At 43.0% G+C, this 14,891-nt stretch overlaps 2 protein-coding genes across 2 annotated transcripts in view; both read right to left on the reverse strand.

The window, feature by feature from the left end:
• Positions 1 to 4,890: 4,890 nt before the first annotated feature.
• Positions 4,891 to 6,639, reverse strand: LOC142401569 (claudin-3-like). Its single transcript, XM_075487037.1, has one exon. It carries the CDS (start codon positions 6,497 to 6,499, stop codon positions 5,849 to 5,851), a length of 651 nt encoding a protein of 216 aa, XP_075343152.1. The 5' UTR covers positions 6,500 to 6,639; the 3' UTR covers positions 4,891 to 5,848.
• Positions 6,640 to 10,879: 4,240 nt separating this feature from the next.
• The window catches only part of LOC142401564 (claudin-4-like), a 31,470-nt gene continuing 27,458 nt past the window's right edge, over positions 10,880 to 14,891 (reverse strand). The window contains exon 2 of the mRNA XM_075487032.1: positions 10,880 to 11,559. Coding sequence (XP_075343147.1) covers positions 10,880 to 11,559 — 680 coding nt within the window. The remainder of the gene's footprint in view (positions 11,560 to 14,891) is intronic.

Below are 14,891 nucleotides of genomic sequence, written 5' to 3' on the forward strand. Positions count from 1 at the left end.
CTGCTTCCCGGACATTTACTGGCAGCTTATTCCACAAGAGAGGGGCCTGATAACTGAAGGCTCTGCCTCCCATTCTACTTTTAGAAACTCTGGGAACCTCAAGTAAACCTGCAGTTTGGGAACGAAGTGCTCTGTTAGGAAAATATCTTACAATGAGATCTTTAAGATATGATGGAGCTCGGTCATTAAGAGCTTTATATGTAAGGAGAAGAATCTTAAATTCTATTCTGAATTTAACAGGGAGCCAATGAAGAGAAGCTAAAACTGGAGAAATATGATCTCTCCTGTTAGTTCTCATCAAAACTCTGGCTGCAGCATTTTGGATCAGCTGGAGGCTTTTCAGAGAATATGTAGGACAGCCCAATAATAAAGAATTACAGTAGTCCAATCTTGAAGTAACAAATGCATGGACTAGTTTTTCTGCATCACTCTGAGACAAGATGTTCCTGATTTTAACAATATTACGAAGGTGAAAGAAGGCAGTCCTAGAAACCTGTTTTATATGCGAGTCAAATGATAAGTTCTGGTCAAAAATAACTCCAAGGTTCCTCACTGTAGAACTAGAAGCCAAGGAAATACCATCTAGAGTAACTATATAGCTAGACAATTTCTCCCTGAAACGCTCAGGTCCAAAGATAACGACTTCAGTTTTGTCTGAATTTAGAAGCAGACAGTTCTGAGTCATCCAGGTCTTTATGTCTTTAAGACATGCTTATAGTCTGACCAACCTATTGGGTTCATCTGGTTTTATAGATAAGTACAGCTGAGTATCATCAGCATAGCAATGGAAATTTATGCCATGCTGTCTAATAATGTTACCTAATGGAAGCATGTATAAAGTGAAAAGAATCGGTCCAAGCACAGAACCCTGGGGAACTCCATGACTTACTCTGGTGTGTGAGGAAGATTCTTCATTTACAAGAACAAACTGAAATCTATCAGATAAATATGATTTAAACCAGCCTAATGCAGTTCCTTTAATCCCAATAACATGTTCAAGTCTGTGTAATAAGATACTGTGATCGACTGTATCAAATGCAGCACTGAGATCCAACAGGACAAGCACAGACACAAGTCCGCTATCAGAGGCTAAGAGGAGATCATTGGTAACTTTCAGCAGTGCTGTTTCTGTGCTATGATGCACTCTGAATCCTGACTGAAACTCTTCAAACAGATTATTTCTGTGTAAGTGATCACAAAGCTGAGCTGCAACTATTTTTTCAAGAACTTTAGACATAAAAGGGAGATTGGATATAGGTCTATAATGAGCCAACACTTCTGAATCAAGAGTAGGTTTTTTAAGTAAAGGTTTAATTACAGCAACCTTAAAAGTCTGAGGTACATATCCTGTCAACAAAGACAAATTGATCAAATCCAATATGGAAGTGTCAATTAAGGGGAAAACCTCCTTGAACAGTCTGGTTGGGATTGGGTCTAAAACACAAGTTGATGGTTTAGAAGAGACTATTGCTGTTGTTAGTTCAGAGAGATCAACTGGACAGAAGCCGTCTAAATACAAATCAGGTTCTAAAGATACTTCTAAAGCTGCTGTACTTGATAATACATCAGTGATAATAGTGGGAAGGACTCCATCAATCTTCTCTCTGATAGAAACAATTTTATTAATAAAGAAGCTCATGAAATCATCACTGCTGAGAGTTAAAGGAATACCTGGCTCAGCAGAGCTCGGACTCTTAGTCAGACTGGCTACAGTGCTGAAAAGAAACCTGGGATTATTCTTATTCTCTTCTATCAATGATGAATAATAAGCAGTTCTAGCTTTACGAAGGGCTTTCTTATACATTGTTAAACTATCTTTCCAGACTAACTGAGACTCTTCTAAATTAGAGGAACGCCACTGTCTCTCCAGCTTTCTTGCAGTCTGCTTTAAAGCACGCAGCTGTGAATTATACCAAGGAGCCAACCTCTTCTGACTGATTACCTTCCTTTTCAGAGGGGCAACATTGTCCAGTGCTGTACGCATTGAAACTATAGTGCTGTCAACAAGAGAGTCAAGTGCTGCTGGAGTAAAGTTTAGGTAGTCGTCCTCTGTCATATCTGCACATGGCAGTAAAGAAAAGGATGATGGAATTAATTCTTTAAATCTGGTTACAGCATCCTCTGATAGACACCTTCTATACGTAAATTTCTTCTCAGAAACTGTATAGTCAAGTAATGTAAACTCAAAGGTTATCAGAAAATGGTCAGATAAGACAGGGTTATGAGGGAACACTGTTAACTGTTCACTCTCAATGCCATAAGTCAGCACAAGATCAAGGGTGTGATTAAGGCAGTGAGTCGGTCCGTGAACACTCTGAGAAAATCCAATAGAGTCCAATATAGAATTAAAGTTCATATTCAGGCTGTCATTTTCAACATCTACATGAATATTAAAGTCACCCACAACAATGACTTTATCTGTACTCAGCACTAACTGGGATAAAAACTCTGAGAATTCAGACAGAAACTCAGAATAAGGGCCAGGTGGACGATACACAACAACAAACACAAGAGGTTTCTGGGATTTCCACTTTGCGTGGGAAAAACTGAGAATCAGAGATTCAAAAGAGCTCAAACTAATCTTGGGTCTGGGACTGATGAGTAACCCTGATCTGAAAATAGCTGCCACTCCTCCTCCTCTGCCTGTGGTTCCAGGAATGTGAACATTTAAACAGTCAGAGGGAGTTGATTCATTAATGCTAACATGATCCTCCTGCTGCAGCCAGGTTTCTGTAAGACAAAATATATCAATATGATGATCACAAATCAACTCATTCACTAACAGAGACTTGGAAAGGAGAGATCTGATATTCAGCAAACCACATTTAATAGTTTGATGTTTTTGTTCAGTTAAAGTTTTTGTTTTAATAATTTCTTTTTGCACAAGAGGATTTGCTCCTTTTGTGTTAATCGATTGGGTGGGTAGCAGCAGGTGGGAAGCTGCAGAGAAGTGTGTAAGACTACAACTCTGCATCCTGGTCTGAGCCCTGGGTTGTCATGTTTTAGGGTGGCAAATAAATTCATCCATATTTCTAGAAATGAGAGCTGCTCCTTCCAAAGTGGGATGGATGCCGTCTCTCCTCATCAGACCAGGTTTCCTCCAGAAAGATTGCCAATTATCTATGTAGCCCACGTTATTTGCTGGACACCATCTAGACAACCAGCGATTGTAGGACGACATGCGGCTAAACATGTCATCACTGGTCAGATTTGGCAGGGGTCCAGAGAAAACTACGGAGTCCGACATTGTTTTGGCAAAATTACACACCGATGCAACATTAATTTTAGTGACCTCCGATTGGCGTAACCGGGTGTCATTAACGCCGACGTGAATAACTATTTTACCATATTTACGTTTATCCTTAGCCAGCAGTTTTAAATAGGATTCTATGTCGCCCGCTCTGGCCCCTGGAATGCATTTGACTATGGCCGCTGGTGTCTCTAATGCCACGTTTCTGACTATAGAGCTGCCAGTTACCAGGGTTTTGTCCTCAGCGGGTGTGTCGCTGAGTGGGGAAAATCTGTTAGAAGCGTGGACAGGTCGATGGTGAACAACGGGCTTGACTTTAGAGCTATGCCTCTTCCTGACAGTCACCCAGCCACCTTGTAATCCCGGCTGCTCGGGTTCTGCTAGGGGGAGGCTAATTGAGCTAGCTACGCTAGGTGGCTCCACACTGGCTAAAGGGACCTGGCTCGCTATCGGGTGATTTTCAACAGTGCAGAGCCGAGCTTCCAATTCAGATAACCTCGCCTCCAAAACTACAAAAAGACTACATTTGTTACATGTACCATTATCGCTAAAGGAGGCAGAGGAGTAACTAAACATCTGACACACGGAGCAGGTGAAAGCAGGAGAAGGAGGAAGAGAACCGGTAGCCATGCTACGCTAGAGAACCAGACACACCGTTAAAAAGTGAAAATAAAGATTGAAGATCTGTAGGAGTGTGTTAGAACAGAACTGTAAGCTATAGAGTTTAAAAATGCAAAATTGTGTAAGTTTATAGATAGAAATAAAGTGATTATCAGTACTCCAAGCGGAGCAAGAAATTCCACAGTGCACGAGCAAGGTAACAGGAAGTGATGCAATACGTCTTACCGCAAAGCAAAGCTCCATTGACTGAAACCCTGACCATGGGATAAGTACACGAACCCACAACTGGATTAGCTAATTGGACAGTTTTAAGTTGCTTTACTTTGACATTATGTTCACATGGTAAAACTCTGGTTTCTTTTGGGTTTGCAGTAGGACACTTTTATTCATTTAGTTTGGTACGTGGTGATGTCTGGGAACTTCGTGGATGGGTGGGAGGTTCTATGAAAAGAGTAGCACAGAGGTCGCTTAAAAAGAAAATGACAAATGTCTCTAAACTCGTATGCATTACATTTCCCATGAGATGTCCATAAAACGATGAGTTTAAAGGCACATTTACTGCATATGACTTAGTTCTAAAATCATGCATGACTTCTTATGATGAGCCTGACAGATATTAAATGCTTAGAATTTAAAGAATTACAAATGTCAAACTAGTAGTGGAATACGCTCTCCACCTTATAAACGCTTATAAATTGTGTTGTTGCTCTGGGTGCTCGTGGGTCTGAATACACAACTACTGTATATAATGGGCTCTTGTGTTGAATGTTGACCTTTTTTCCACTTGAGTCTTGCCTTTCTCGATAAGGTAGTCAGCGGGCCGAAGTCTTTTCACATCAAACGTCAGTGTGACAGCCTAATGAAGGCAGCAGCACCTGCCGGGAATCTAACTCTGAGTAACCCAACTCCTGAAGCCCAACCCAACTTTCAGCCTGTTTGAGCAGTTTGATTTGGCCTCCTCCACCTGCATTGTGTTTTTTTGTTTGTTTTTTTGTGCTCTGGAAAGAAATGCTGAAAGATTTTTATCTTTTTTTATTTTTATTTAGAATTGTCAGCACATCTTAAATTCCAACATTACTATAAAACCTGACAAATATATCATCCAGCTTTTGGAACAGTGATTGAATGGAATATTACAATAAACTTTATAAACAAAATCATTTGAAAAAACTGCTGTCGTCATCAGGGTGGATTTCAGACACATTAAAGTAGTCCTTTAGGTAAAGGCATGCTAATATCAAACTAAGGCACGATACATATCAGTTAGAAACACAAACTAATGAACATGCAGCCACGTTAACAAGCATTTCAAATGAAATCCTGCACAGGTATAAAATAAAACGCACATCTGGACATTAAAAAGCGTGACCAGATTAAGGGAAACAATCGTTTCTGTATCCTCAAACAGTGAAACTGTGAGAAGGAAGATAAAATAACTTACTGGGGCCATATCAGTGATCCAGCTTTAGTTTCAGTCTCAGCAGAAACCCTCTTAAGCAAATATTACATGCAAAACACACACACAGACACACACACAGTGAACAATCACACAACCAAATCCATGTAAAATGAGAGCCACCTCTTCCTCGTCATTGTCAGAGGCACACAACATTTAACAGCAAGTTTCAGTGAAACCCGACACCACACACACAGAGGAGCAGGTGTTTTAGGCACGCTATTATAAATACTACTTAAACATTTCAAAAGGATAAAGCTGCATCTGGCAGGAAAGCAGGCTCTTATGTTCATATTTCAGAAATGTAGTATATCTTACAAGACTAAAAGAAGTAAATGAATGCATGAGCCTAAAGCAAAGCAGAGAGATCAGTATAAGCATCTTCATCTCGGAGTCTTTCAGAGCGCTTCCCCCTGTGGTTTCACACACATTCACACACATTCACACTCGTGCACACGTGCAACTTTCATCCTCACTCTACGCTACTGTCCACATCCACTTCTCTGAGCCTTCAGAGCTACTCAAACGTAGTCCTTCCTGTCGTACCCTCCACCTGCGCTGGTGCTGCGTGGGGCGGAGTAAGCCATCCGTGGGGGCTTGTATCTCTTTTCCTTTGGTGGGCAGCTGCTGCAAAGCATGGCCCCTCCAATCAAGAGCAGAGCGGCTGCCCCCCAGCCGATGTAGAGCGAAGCCCCCAGCTCCCTTTTCTGAGGGTTGGTCAGGATGGGGTTGTAGAAATCTTGGATGATGACGGTGGCGCTCCAGGAGACGGGGATGAGCACCAGGAGGCCTGCGAGGATGAAGAAAATCCCAGAGATGATCATCACTTTGCTCTTGGTGGCCTCATCTTCGATGCAGTTGGTGCACTTGGCTCCAACGATGGAGATCATGACCGCCAGCACGCCCAGTATGATGGCGATGATCATCATGGCCCTGGAGGCCTGCAGCTCCTGAGGCAGAGCCAGCAGAGAGTCGTACACCTTGCACTGCATCTGGCCCGTGCTCTGGGTCACACAGTTCATCCACAGACCCTCCCAGATGGTCTGAGCCGTGATGATGTTGGCCCCGATGAACGCCGTCACCCTCCACAAAGGCAGGGCACACGTCACTATTGCGATGATGAATCCCAGGAAACCAAGCGAAATGCCCACGATCTCCAACCCCATCGACATGTTGGCGTCTCGTCTGGAAACACAACAGAATTTAAACGGCGGTCCAGCAAACGAAGGCTTTCAGATCACCACGAAGACTCGCTGGGTTGCTGTTCAGCTTCTGGAGAAGTGGGAACCTGTGTGAGGGCGTGATGTGGCCATAGGATGCTGCCACGGAAACCAGAGATCCTTTATACCTCAGGGGAGCAAGGAGGAGTCCCCTGGCAATGATGTCAGCAGGAGGCTGTCACCACACACACACACACACACAAACACCCTGCATGTACAGTGGAGGGGGGAGGGCCGGAGAGGAAAGATGAAATGGAGGGAGGGTGTTTGTGTGTTTAGGCAGCAGGTAAACTGACTCCTGACTTCCAAGAAAAATCAACACTTCACCTGTTTTCCCCAAAGAATCGAGTCTACCCTGCAGTGGGTGATTAAACTCTGATGAATGAGTGAGTCTAAGGTGCTGTACAGAGCAAATAAGGATTATAAGTAGGTCTGAAGTAGCTGCTCTCCAAAGTGGAGAGGGAAGCAGAAGTTCTTTTGTATGTTATTTCAGTTAGTTCCTGGACGATAAAAGCCTACTTACACGCAGAATATCAACAAAGAAGCTGCTTTTGCCTCAGATATGCAATGAGGAAGCATTAAAAGACAAATGCTTGCACACCTGCAGGTGAGAAAAACACTTGAACTGTTCCTATCTTTGGTTGCTTCCTGGGTCCGATTGTGTGTGGGACAACAAAGCTTTGCTGGAAACCGGAATAACTGCACCAAGAGCAAATATGAGCAGAGAGAAAGCAGCAAGGGTCAGTTCACAGACGCCTTCAGCACACAGTCAGTGGGATCTTCTGGGTATCGGTTAGACTCTGAGCACACAGCTCTGTTCTTTGCTTTTCTTTCTCCTGATCACACTAATGAAAAAGTTGCACTGAAAGTTCACTCATTTCTTTAAGACTTCACCAAACCACCTTTGATGTGACACTACTTCAGTCTCTTCGGGTTGAGGCGCACTGAAACGTGACTCGATGCCCCTTTTGTTTCCTCTGCTACATCAGCTGAAGTTTGAGGATATTTCCCAGTGCAGACACAAAGACTGAAACCCATGATTCTCTCATCTAAGCCTTCATAAAGTAAATACTTTCAGCTTGAAATGTTCAAAACCACAATGAGCACCGTCAGGGATCAGGACGGGTTTTTCAGGGGCCATTTACGGACTGCTCAGGGGTATTTGTAGGCTCTTTCCCACCCAGGATTTTCACCCATGACAGCAGTTTATTTTCCTACAATCATTATTTACAAACTTAATTTTAATAAAAACTTATTTTAACCCAAAATACAAATGAATATATTGTTGCTTCCAGCTTTAAACCCTAGAGTGATAGAACATGATGAAAATGTTTAATCCTGTTCTACTGCATCTCACAGAAAAATGTTGCACCTTTTAATAAATACATTTTACAAATAAAGATTTCTGCACATATGAAAAACACCTAAAACATGATGTTTTGTTATAGATTAGACGTCTGAGTCTAAAACATGGGCAGATAAGTTGATGGGTGGGAAAAACCGCTGCAAACCAAACAATCTATTAAATGATCATTTAATAAAGGAAAAAACAGCAGATGAAATAGTCAACAGTCCATCTAAACCAACCCCTGCCATGAAATCCTGCCTTTACATGAATACATGAGCACGACGGAGTATTAGGGCCACATTTAAAAAAAAAAAAAAGGAGAATAAAGTCGTCATTAAATATGGCGAACTGATGCATCCCCCGATAACCCTGCAGACCACCACCTCCAGCCTTTTCCTCCAGGTCCGCCTGCTTCTCTCTGCAGAAAAGATGCTTTTTCTTGCATTTTAACACCATATTAGCACCAGATAATCCAAACTGCTTCTGTGAGATATAGTTCTGGCTCAATATAGATCAACAAGGGGCCCAACATGAGTCATTGCAGCAGTGATGTGTCAGAGTATTTCTTGGTCCTAAAAGTCTTCTGGAGTGTACTGTAATTTCTTCACCTGAGAGGGCTCTGTGAATGAAATGGGATAAACACTTTAGCAGCGTTTTGGGGGCGACCGATGTGGAACACACTTATTGTAAGTTGCTTTGGATAAAAGCATCTGCAAAATGACCGTAATGTAATGTAATGTAATGTAATGAGCACCCCCCCCCCTGTTCATGCCACAGGCCAAAAGATTAAGTATCTTTGCTTTGCTTTGCAAAGGGTTGTGAAACCTTTACTAAAGAACAATCCCACGGCCCTCATTTCAACAGCTCTCCTCCTCTAAAACAACAGGTATGTAATTTATTCTTTTTAAATGTGGCCCTAAGTCATATATGAGTGATACTCCTGTAACAGAAAGCCGAGCCGGACACAGACACACGGAACTCAGTTTCCCAACAAACCCGAGTGTTTCTGCAGAGCTACGTGTGCTACCGGCTGCTCGCTCAGTTTCAGTGTCAGTACTTCTACTTAAAGGATGTTGATAGTTAAACAGCGTTTGTATCATACACACACACAGTTTAGGGTCCAAACGGACCCTCACAAAGTCCCACACATAAACACAGCAGACGGCTGAGCAACATGGAGACTCATGTTTACCTGAAAACACCAGCTGAGCCTCAGGGGGAGCACTGGCTCACCGTTCAGCTGCTGCTGTTTCCAAAACAAGAGCAGAAACACAAGTGAAGCTGAACTTCCAAGCTGAAGGGAAAGCTCCACATGTGTTCATCAGTGCTGGAAGTGCATCCATTCAACATACTCCACAACAAGCACTGTGCCACCAAAATGAGTTACTTCCATTCATTACAGGCTACAGAGGGATGAGCACTTATTGATCTCATTTCTAAGCTTCTGAGCAGCATATATCTGTATTACCTTTAATAAGAAATAACTCCAATCCAACAACAACGTGTGCAGTACTAGGCTAATGGGCCAGTGTTTCTTTTTACTTCATTTTACCCTGAAAAATGGTTTCAGTAGCTTGAATGAAAGCGTTTCTGTTCTCTGGGGGCTGAGGGTTGTTCAGAAGCACTGAAATAGTGAAGTGTGGCATTGCTGCAGCCAGAAAGGAAATGATTTGACTATTCAAATCAGGAAAAGGCTGTCTGTGGTTCAGACTGCGCCTCAGACGCTGAACAGAAAGAACTTCCTCTCCCATCACGGAGATTTGATCAGCCTGCTGCTTTCCATGTGCGTGGGGAAGTTGTATCAAACATCAAACTTTCTTTCTTTTTCCTCAGATGTGAGGTCAAAGCTTCCGTTCTCAGAATTCATTTAAAAAAATTCATTTCATTTCAAATTCATTTAAAAAAAATGAAAATATAATATTTTGCTCATTATCTAAAAAGAGAAAAAATCCAAAGTGTGAAAAATAGTGAGAAATAATTCAGAAGTTAACCTAAAACTTGAAACAATTCATTTTCTTTCCTTTTCCAAAGTGTTCAGAGATGGTCAAAGACATCAGACATCCTCTGTGAAAGTGTAAAAATGATGAATAATCACCTGTTTCCCCTGTTCAAACACAGGTCATTCATGATGTGGACCTTTTTATTTGATCTAAACATCAAACGATCTTAATCACTTCAAAGGTTAAATGGACCAAGGCACATTTTAGAAAAGCGGCTCACTTTATTCTTTCAGTTATTTAAATCATCACAGTCACATTTTTCCTGAGTAAAACTCACAGAAAAGGTGCCAAAGTTCACACAAAGATAGGGTCAGAATGCTGGAAAAGCTGTTTTTACATGATTCAGCACAGTGACATTAAAGATGAACTGAAGTTAAACTCAAATTAAACACATGAAATCACTCATCAAATCACTCCTCCCCCCTCATTTTGACCTTCCTTTGGAGCCCAGGGAGCTCTGTTCTGCTCATCTGTATAATGTCTGATATCTGTGACTCTGCCCATCTTTGGAATTCATAAAAACATCGAGAAAAATACGACAATGAAATGATGGAATGTGAAAACTCCTGTTAGTTACGACAGTGTCTCTGAAAACGTGTCTGAGCCGATCAATGCAACGATCAGCGTAATGATGAACATCCACAAAAAGTCTACAGCTATGAGCACAAATAAATATAGAAATAACAGTTTTCCTCTAAGATTTCTGAGCTCCGGTAAGAATAAGCATGTTTTTATCATCCCCACTGGCTCACTTGGCATAAACAGTATTATCTGTGACTGTGAAAGGCTTAAAACATACCGTCACACATTTCTGGTCTTAAACATGTGCAAAAGTCTTCCATGTCTGATTCTTTTACCTTTTTTTTTCTGCTTGATGATTCTTATGTTAGTACTTATGTTAGTACATGTCCATGAAAACGAACAGATAATCAGAATACATGTAAATGACACTTGGAGTCCGGTCCCTGCTCATCCGGCCGGCCTTCACACGTAGTCTCTTCTGTTGTACGAGCTCTGGGCCACGGACCTCGGAGCCGCAGAGTATGCCATGCGGCTCTGAGGGGGTATGCTGTACCTCATTGGTTTTTCCTCCTGTGGGGGGCAGCTGCAGCAGAGGATGGATCCCCCGATCAGAAGCAGGGCCGCGGCGGCCCATCCCAAATACAATGCTGCTCCGATCTCCATCTTCTGCCCGGAGGGGATGATCGGACTGTAGAACTCGATGATGATGGAGTGAGCCGACCAGGAAACCGGCACTATCTGCGTCAGAGCTGCTGTGACGAAGGCTCCTCCCGAACAGGCCATCACCTTGGCTTTGACCCCCTCCTCCTCGATGCAGTTGGTGCACTTGGCTCCAAGCAAAGAGACGAGGAGCGCCAGAACTCCCAGGATGATTGTGACCACCGTGAGGGCCCGGGCAGCCTGCAGGTCCTGAGGCAGAGCCAGCATGGAGTCGTAGACCTTGCACTGCATCTGGCCCGTGCTCTGCACCACGCAGCTCATCCACAGACCCTCCCAGTACACCTGAGCAGTGACAATGTTGGCCCCTATGAAGGCAGAGACCCTCCACATGGGCAGCGCGCAGCTGAGCACGCTCAGAATCCAGCCCAGCACCGACAGACAGATGCCCACCAGCTCAAGTGCCAGCGTGGCCATGGGACAGCCTTTTTATGTCCTTTCCTTGCTCTGTAGTCAGTCCTTAAGGTGTTTGTTTTCCCCTCTTTGATTGGTCCTTCAGCTTTTCCTCTCTGCCGACTCTTCTCTCCACCAGAACCTGGATCTGCTGCACCTGCACCTGAATCCAGAGACGCTTCGTTCCCCGGCTCGCCGCATACACGCCTGCTCCAAGGTTTCTGGGATCTGCTGCTCCTTAGTCCTCAATAAACCTGTAAATCATTTTATCACTAAGTAGTCTGGCCCTCCTACTGTGGGGGATTACTTCCCAATGAGCCAATCAGGTGAGCTCTGGGAACTAGCCTCATTTAACACCTGGGCGTGTTGGTGGGGCTTTTACTGGGTTTAGTTTTTACGGTTTGACCTTTTGCCCATGGTAGCTCTGGGTGTGTCCGTTTTACTGCTGTCAGTAGGTAATGAGTGGCCCAGCAGCCCCTGTTATGCAGCTGATAGCCGAACATATGCCTCTGTGACGGGTAAAAGATGGGAGAGGACAGACATAAACTCAGTACATATTAAATCTGAGCAGTCTTATCTGCTTTCTGCTTATGTTTTTGTTTTTCCATTATGTCATCGTTTCATTGCATTGCCTGGTTTTTATAGGAGAAAGATGTACCATCTCCACACAGTCACACAGTAAAATGCGAGTTAATGATAAACCAGAAATGCCCGAGAGTATATTTTATGGATGTTTAACTGAGTTTCTGTGCTCCAGCTGTACCTTTTCTATCTTTAAAGTGTGACAGAGACAGAAAATAACTTTATTTCTATGTTTGAGAGCATCAGATACAGTGTACAGCGAGAAAATATCTTTATTTCTATGTTTGAGAGCATCAGATACAGTGTACAGAGAGAAAATATCTTTATTTCTATGTTTGAGAGCATCAGATACAGTGTAGAGACAGAAAATATCTTTATTTCTATGTTTGAGAGCATCAGATACAGTGTAGAGACAGAAAATATCTTTATTTCTATGTTTAAGAGCATCAGATATAGTGCCCTGCACAGGCCTATTATCTGGGCCCGAGCCCGGCCCTGGCCCGAGGGGGTGGAGCCCCAGCCCGGCCCGGTCCGACAGGTTATCAGAATTCTCAGGCCCGAACCCGGCCCGACTTTTTTTTTTTTTTTTTTAACCTCCCATAACAATGTTTTAGCGATAGAACGCTATATTCATTGAGTGCGTTCGTAAATTCAATCTGCCGCTCTGAAAATGGGATAACGCTCTGCAATTAGAAAAAAACAGCATTCTATTTTTCTGTGAATAAGCAAACGGTTTCTGACAGATCAAAATGGACATAAAAGAGCAGGTTAAAATAGGGGCTCATGTTTCGATCAGCAGCTTGAGAACTCGTAGGCACAGACCATCTGGGGAGACATCACGCAATCGTGCGCTCTCACCACGGCTCGGAGTAGATTCACCCTGGGGTCATTTGAACCGTGACATCCAGCCAAGTAGCCCAGCCGAAGTTTTTCCGATATTGGCTGAACATCAGCTGAGTTACCGAGTTATCCCGAATAGCTTAGTACAAGCGCTAACGGACTCTGGCAGTATCTCCAAAATTACCACACTAAAATCACATGCCATGACACCAAACTTCTACAGTTGTACAAATATGGTCTGTACTCACAAAACGATGCATTTGGAAGTTTGAAAATAGTCCAGGAGTTTATTATTATAAACACAAGCCTAATAGCTTCTCTGCAGCTAAAGCTGCGTCGACGTCACTTCCTTGATCTGGGAGCTTCAAAGTAAGATGAGGGTTGATCTACTACTGTAGACAACAAAGTATATGCTATATTCTACATGAATGTTTATGTTGTAGAGTTGTGAATTTATTTTATCAATGGAGAAATTGAGCAGCCTTGCTTTGTTGTTGCTACTGGGACTACTTCAGCCAGCTCATCTGTGTTTAAAGCAATACAATGTAACTTCTCAAAAAGCCCACTATGGAGCTCCCCCTACAGGCTTGGAGGTAATGTACGGTTACACTGTCGTAAATACAACACCCTTTCGCTTCCACGTTTCACGTTTGTTGACGAACCGGCGAGGAGTCAGAAGGTGCAAGCTATGTCGACCGAGAAGGTAAGAGTAATCAAATGTACCTGGAAGCGTGAGAGGGGTCTATTTGTTTTTGCGGTAGGTGTGCCAGAAAGCAAGTCGAAGTACTTCCGCTCAGCTCCCGGGCCGCTCCAGCAAAGTTACATAGCGCTGTTTTTCCAACTCAGACCCCCGAAGGGCATAGGAGACAGGCCAATCGTAATATTAAAACTCATTCTAGCCGCACAATTTTTTTCAAGCTGTTATTTTAAGGTAGAAATGTTACATAGTATTGCTTTAAGGCATGTTGGAGGACTGTGTGAGTCCGTATGCCTATATAAGGGAGGTGCTGGCGCGGGGCAGAGCAGATGCTGCTGCGTTCAATTGTTTTCATTTAAACACAACACAGTTCTTTAATTAGCAGGTTTTTTGTTTTTTTAATAATTCAATTGAATTTATTTATTTATTTATTTATTTTTTTTATAATTGAATTGAAAAATAAAAGTGCCCAAGCCCGGCCCGTGTCCGAGGTAATTATACGGTCGTCGGCCCGAAGCCCGGCCCTCGGGCTGTTGGGCCGTCGGGCCCCTCGGGCCTAGGGCTCCAGTGCAGGACTCTAATCAGATACAGTGTACAGAGAGAAAATATCTTTATTTCTATATTTAAGAGCATCAGATACAGTATACAGAGACTTTGAACAAAACAGAGTGATTTATAAGAGGGTCACAGACACATGCTGTAGTTACTTAAGCAGCTGAATACAGAAACAGACATGAGCAGAAGCAGTGATTTTACAGCAGGGATGTCCAAAGTCGGTCCCGGAGGGCCGCGGTCCTGGATGTGACCATCCCTGTTTTACAGTGTCGTCCTAAAGGGACATGAGCTGACACAGGTCCTTTGAGACAGCACTGAGGGATGGACGAATAGCCTGTAGAAGATAGATAAGAACTGAGCTGTGCTTCATGTTAACTCCCAAAACCAAAGTATAGAGCTGTAAATGAGTCTGACAGGCCCCTTTAAAGCAGAGTGCACATCATATTTTATAGTAGGCAGAAAGAACGAGGAGGTTTTCTGTTGGATTGTGTCAAAAAACAAACTAAGTCTGAGTTTTTTTAGTGTGAAGCAGGTCTTTTTTTGTAATTCACACTAAAGTGGCTCCATCAGGGTATTTGAGCTCGTTGATAAAACTTCTGTCCAGCTGGTTCCTGCAGCGCTTGTTGTAAGTCTAACACTTTATCACACTTTAATAGATAACATAGATGCTGAGGAAAAGCCAGTGAAAAT

This window comes from Odontesthes bonariensis, chromosome 16, assembly GCF_027942865.1.
Source record: "Odontesthes bonariensis isolate fOdoBon6 chromosome 16, fOdoBon6.hap1, whole genome shotgun sequence".
Classification (NCBI taxonomy): Eukaryota; Metazoa; Chordata; class Actinopteri; order Atheriniformes; family Atherinopsidae; genus Odontesthes; species Odontesthes bonariensis.

Coding starts and splice junctions, on each gene's coding strand:
- LOC142401569 (XM_075487037.1), bottom strand. CDS start 6,499: ATGTCGATGGGGTTGGAGATCGTGGGCATTTCGCTTGGTTTCCTGGGA.